The sequence below is a fragment of the Brassica oleracea genome, chromosome C3 (assembly GCF_000695525.1).
Source record: "Brassica oleracea var. oleracea cultivar TO1000 chromosome C3, BOL, whole genome shotgun sequence".
Taxonomy (NCBI): Eukaryota; Viridiplantae; Streptophyta; class Magnoliopsida; order Brassicales; family Brassicaceae; genus Brassica; species Brassica oleracea.
In genome coordinates, this window is record NC_027750.1 from 60,983,684 (window position 1) to 60,990,048 (window position 6,365).

Below are 6,365 nucleotides of genomic sequence, written 5' to 3' on the forward strand. Positions count from 1 at the left end.
ACTTTCTTGAGACGGACCACCACTTTCTTGTTCCACCGGCTAGACCCAGCAGTGGAGGTCTTGCCCTATTCTGGAAACAAGATATCGATCTCCAAATTCTATCCTCCTCAAAGAATGTCATTGATACTATCATCACTCATAAAGGAACCACCGTTTTTGTAACTTTTGTGTATGGTGAACCTGAAGTTGCTAATCAAAATATCATTTGGGACTCTTTAATCGACCTTGCGGCCTCACGGAACTCAGCATGGATGCTGACCGGAGATTTTAATGAAATAGTGGATAATAGTGAAAAATCCGGAGGACCGGAGAGAGCGGAAGGAACCTTCGGAGCCTTCCGTAACATGCTTGCCCAATGTGATCTGTTCGACCTCAAGCACTCTGGTATATCTCTGACATGGAGAGGCAAGCGGCATAGTCATCTTGTTTACTGCAGACTGGATAGAACACTGGTCAACCCGGCTTGGTCTGATAGATTTCCTACGGGCAGATGCCAATACCTCGGTTTCGAAGGATCAGACCACCGACCTGTGCTCACAGTTTTTGACTCAGGAAAATGTAATAGAAACCGGCTGTTTCGGTATGATCGCAGACTTCGAGGGAATGAGACTGTTAAGGAGTTAATAGCTGAGGTTTGGAATGCTAATCCAGGTGTGTCCGTCAACACTCGACTAGCAATGTGCAGACGAGCTATCACTGTCTGGACCCGAGAGCAGTTGTTCAACAGTAAGGAGGAAATCAACAAACTTAAACTGAGACTGGACGCTGTTATGTGTTATGTCTGACCCCCAGGGTGACGATAAAGTGATATACGACCTCAATCACAGCCTAATGGTGGCATACAAGGCAGAAGAGGAATTCTGGAGACAAAAGAGCAGAATCATGTGGTTATTCTTAGGGGATAAGAATTCCGGGTATTTTCACGCGATCGCCAAAGGACGTAGAGCTCGAAACAGAATGACCGTTATCGAAGACGCAGCGGGTACAGCGTACTATGAAGAGGAACAGATTGCGGGCCAGATAAAAGAATATTTTGCGGGCATATATTCCTCTGACATCACGAATTCCAACCTAGTATCTACTGTCGAGATAGTAGGATCTGCCCTCTCACCCTCCATCGCACCTGATACGAACGAGAATATCTGTTCCATCCCTACAGCTGCAGAAATAAAAAATGCTCTCTTTCTCATTCATCCGGACAAAGCACCGGGGCCGGATGGATTCTCCGCAAGCTTCTTCCATTCTAATTGGAGCACGATTGGACCAGCTTTGATCTCAGAGGTACAAGCAGTCTTCCGGACAGGAAGCTTGCCGCCGGTTACCAATGTTACGTACGTGCGTCTCATTCCTAAGATAACAGGAGCGAAGCTGGTATCTGACTATCACCGGATTGCGCTGTGCAATGTGTCTTACAAAGTCATCACGAAGATACTCTCTCTGCGCCTAAAGCCTATACTGCAGGACATCATCTCTGAAACGCAGTCAGCCTTCGTACCCGGAAGAGCCATCTCGGATAACGTTCTCATCATGCATGAAATTCTCCACACTCTTAAGACGTCAGAAGCAGAGATTCATTGCTCGATGGCCGTCAAAACAGACATGAGTAAAGCCTATGATAGGCTATAATAGCACTTCATCGAGACAGTCCTGAACCGGTTCGGATTTGCAGCACCATTCGTCAACCTGATCATGCAATGTGTGTGGTCCGTCTCATACTCCTTCCTCGTCAACGACTCGGTACACGGCAGGATCATTCCGTCTAGAGGAATCCGACAAGGCGACCCCTTATCACCATACATTTTCATCCTGTGTGGTGAAGTACTCTCGGGGCTTTGTCGAAGAGCACAACGGAGTGGGCATATGTCAGGCCTTAGAGTGGCAACGCCGGCGCCTCGACTGAACCATTTGCTATTTGCAGATGATACAATGTTCTTTTTGGACACTGATGAGAGGAGCTGCGCTGCCTTGGTAGACATTTTGCATCAGTATAGAGTGTCGTCTGGTCAGCTGATAAATGCGGCCAAGTCTTCTATATCCTTCTCGGCCAGGACCCCGCAGGCAATACGGCAACGTGTTAAACAGTACCTTGGGATTGAGCAGGAAGGAGGAGTAGGGAAGTACTTAGGACTACCGGAACATTTCGGACGCCGCAAGAAAGACCTCTTCACAAACATTGTAGATCGCATCAGACAAAAGGCGGTTAGCTGGGCTTCAAGGCACCTTTCAAGCGCAGGGAAACTTGTTATGTTGAAGGCTGTACTCACACCGATTCCATCCTATGTAACCGGATACAATCTGTGCTTACAAGGTTCTGGTGGGATGCTGAGCCAGATAAGAAGAAAATGTGTTGGGTGGCATGGGAAGTAATCACAACACCAAAAGCAGCAGGGGGGCTAGGAGTACGCGACATTCAAGCTTTCAACACAGCCCTACTCGCGAAACAGGCGTGGCGGATCGTCTCTAAACCGGACTGTCTACTCTCCAAAATCCTGCGTGCTAAATACTGCAGCAAAGCGCCGTTCCTTCAGGTGGAATCACCGAAAACAGCATCTCACGGGTGGCGAGGGATCCTAAAAGGACGAAACCTGTTACTGACTAATCTGAGCAAAGTCATAGGTGATGGAGAGAGTACGAGGATCTGGAAAGACCCGTGGCTCAGGATGACGACACCGATGAGACCTATAGGACCGGTATGTGAAGAGAACCAGGATCTTGTGGTCGCGGACCTTCTCTGCCGAGGCAGCCGAGAGTGGAATGTAACTAGAATAGTAAGCCTCCTGCCACAGTACCTGCCTAACATCATGAGCATTAAACCAAGTGTGCTGGGAGCTCCAGACTCCTTTGGTTGGTTAGCATCAAAGTCGGGTAACTACACAGCTAAATCGGGGTACTATATTGCAATCACAATGGACCAAACGGGACCGTTTCCTAACCAAAGCCTCTACCAAGCCATATGGAAAGCTAAAATATCCCCAAAACTTCAATTATTTCTTTGGAAAATAGTTAAGGGAGCTCTGGCCTTGGGGGAGAACTTAGCAAAGCGAGGACTTCTTTCCAACGTAACATGTAAACACTGTGCGGAATTTGAAACAACCGACCATGTTTTTTTACACTGCAGCTTCACCAGGCAGATATGGACAGCACACTGTTGGAAACTGAATTTCAATCCATCAGACTGTGCATCTTTCAGTGAAGCCTTCATGGCCTCGACGAGACAGATCAACCTCCCACCGCTGGGAGTGACAGGAAATCTATTCCCGTGGCTATGCTGGGGAATTTGGACGGCGCGAAACTATCATATCTTCGAGAACAGAGCCTCTCTACCTGTGGACATTACCTCGAGATCAATCAAGAACGCAAGGGAATGGACGGAAGCCCAACTAAGCTCGCCCACGCCTCCACTTGGACAGAGCCAAATGAATATTATACCAGCAGGAACGACAGGTATGATCTTCTGCTGTTCTGATGCTGCATGGCAGGCGACGACAAACAGGGCAGATTGTGGTTGGATTTTCACAGATCATCAGGATGAACGGTTACTACAGGGGACGGCAACCTTTGATCACACAGTGTCCCCTCTAATGGCGGAAGCCTTAGCTGTAAGATCAGCGCTCCTCCATGCCCTCGAAGCGGGGTACTCAAGAATCTGCTTAAAATCAGATTGTCAAGCCCTCGTGGCTATTATCACCTCGACGTATCACCCGACAGAGCTCTACGGAATCACTCGGGACATCGAGCATCTATCACTCTCCTTTGACTGCATTGTGTTTACTTTTATTCCTAGGAACCTTAATGTTATGGCTGATTCACTTGCTAAATCAGTCTTGTACTTGGCCACAGCCAACTAACTCTCTGCTGCTGGACCGTTTTCCTTCGCATTTATAATATTGGTGTTCAAAAAAAAAAAGTTTATAATTTCCGCAGATAGGATCCATCAATTGTTGCTTAGCTTTGTAAACTTTACATCTATTTGTGGAATTCAATAACACAATGTGAAAATGCAATACAAATGATTTCACAGTTAAGAAAACCTGAAGGAATGGCTAAAGCTTCAAACTGAGAGAAAGACCTCTCTTTACCACCTGAACAGTGTGTTAACATCAACATGTCCATGCTGAAAAAAATGTTGGAGAAAAGGTCGCCATGTTTTGGTTCTATTGCTGTAACAATGTCTACTACAATGTCTACAATGTTGGAGAAAGTGTGAATAATGAGCACTTTATCGAAGATTGGTGTAGTTAGAAGGTTATTAACCGATTAAACACGATTGAGTATAAACTACTAACTTGGCATGCCTATTTTCAAATAATAAAATACGTACCAAGTTTCAAAATAGACTTGGCTATGCTGCACCATGAATAGGGACATGAGTGAACCCGACTCATCATGACCATGTTTTAAGAAAAGCGTGCAAACTGGCTCGACTGCATATACCATTTGGATCTTTCCAGTTAGATTGTTTTCTCCGGTTTCAACTATACGACACTTCAAAACCGAGTGGCTGACGAGTAATCGTAACATTCGGTCTAGCAACATTGGCGCCTCGGGGTTGGTGGGCTTGGTTGGTAGACCAAAAGCTATTTCTGAAGACGAGAACCACACATCTTTGCCGTTGGCAGCAATTGTGTCAAGGACGCCTAGATCTAAAGCAGCTTTGAAAATCATGGGGAAAGCCAATGTGGTTGTGATCTTCAATGCTTGTAAGCTCATCATTTCTTGGTCAGCTTGTTCTTCTTTTTTGGTTAGACAGGGATTCAAGTGACTGGTTAAGGGATCTTGAAGATGGTTTTTCATTGTTGTTATTTGGCTGGTAACTGAACAAGATAGATGAGGTAGAGATGGGAAGAGAGGGTGAGTTCAACATTTGCCCTTGGTGCCATTTTATAGGGATATCAAACCAAGTGTACCGACATTTGGTTTGGTGACCGGTGATCCAATGTTTATGCCTAATATTTTCATGCGGATTAATGAAACCATTATCGTCAGTTATTTTGAAAAATATTATGACTATAATATTTTATGCAAAATATATTTAAAAATGGTCTAAAAGTTGCTTGCGTCAATTAAAATCAAGTAAATATATGAAGAAAATATATCATAATATTTTATCGATGTAATATGATAAGGAAATAAGGTAAGTAATTCATGTTTACTTGATGAAGAATACAACGTAACCTTCATACTATATACATATCCGGATTGTCACAATCTCTTGGTTCGGCACAACCTCGAGAGTGACGCTAATCTCATGGTTCGGAACAAATCAGGGCTGGCCCTGGACTAAAGCACATGAAGCAAGAGCTTTAGGCGCCAAAATTTATAAAAACATTTGGGGCATCAGATTCAAGTAATTTCTTTAGTATAGTGGCTGAAAGGCTTTTATATCTCCAAGAGGTGCTGAGTTCAATACTTCCAAAGGGCATATTTTCGAAATTTTGCTTTAGGCGCCAAATTGTTCTGGACCGGCACTGGAACAAATCAACATCCATTACAAATCTGGTAATAAACTGGATGGCCCACGCGCAATAATATCTAACGAGGAGTGGAGACATGTGCAACTTGCAAATGAAAAGTGAAAAGAGAGCATACCACAAAGGTTTAACTGCATGTCTGCATAATAACTAAAAACCAACAACTATTTGTTTACGTTTGATTTTTTTCGTTTACATTTAATGATATTGATTTTCTTTTATCCTAAACGAAACTACCAGCTTATGAAGATATATAATACTGTTAGACCAAGACGTAGTAAGGGGGTGGGACATCTTGTGAAAGAGAACAGATGCAAAAGAATTAGATGAGGAGAAGACCAAACACGATAAATAAAAACCAAAAAGTAGAAGGCAAAAGAGCATTTACAGAATATAACCACTGAGTCAAACATTTAGAATCATTCGAAAAATATGTTAGTTCATCTAAACATATATTATATTTTTATTAAAATAACTATCAAATTGATTAGTAGTGTACAAAATAATATTTTTCATTTTTTCCTTAAATAAAAGCTACGAAATTACCTAATATGATTAACATATATATGACAATGAATGATTATGAATAATAAAGATTTGATAACAATTTTGTATACTCTCATTTTTTTAATTTTATGTTATTTAAAAAAAATTAAACAATCACATTAACCATATAATAAAAATTAGATTTTTTTATATGTTATATTTTGAATTTTTCAAAACAACTATAAATTACTAAAATTTTTAAAAGTCTCACATTAAAAATTTTGTGATCAATAGTTTAATCTTTTTTGTTATAATAAGATACAAATAATCATAAAATCGTATGAATATGAAGTCTCATTTAATAGATATTCATATTATATATTAATATAGTTTTAAATTAAACTATAA

General features: G+C 42.0%; 2 protein-coding genes across 2 annotated transcripts; one reads left to right on the forward strand and one right to left on the reverse strand.

The window, feature by feature from the left end:
- The first annotated feature begins 1,689 nt into the window (after nt 1-1,689).
- On the forward strand, nt 1,690-3,848 carry LOC106331135. The gene is made up of 3 exons (XM_013769467.1): nt 1,690-2,216; nt 2,309-2,887; nt 3,119-3,848. The coding sequence occupies exons 1-3, from the start codon at nt 1,690-1,692 to the stop codon at nt 3,846-3,848; spliced, it is 1,836 nt and encodes a 611-aa protein (XP_013624921.1).
- A 118-nt stretch (nt 3,849-3,966) lies between these two features.
- On the reverse strand, nt 3,967-4,794 carry LOC106331136 (inositol 4-methyltransferase-like). Its single transcript, XM_013769468.1, has 2 exons — nt 4,287-4,794; nt 3,967-4,184 (listed from the first exon to the last, which is right to left on the reverse strand). Exons 1-2 carry the CDS (start codon nt 4,792-4,794, stop codon nt 3,967-3,969), a joined length of 726 nt encoding a protein of 241 aa, XP_013624922.1.
- Between the last annotated feature and the right edge of the window lie 1,571 nt (nt 4,795-6,365).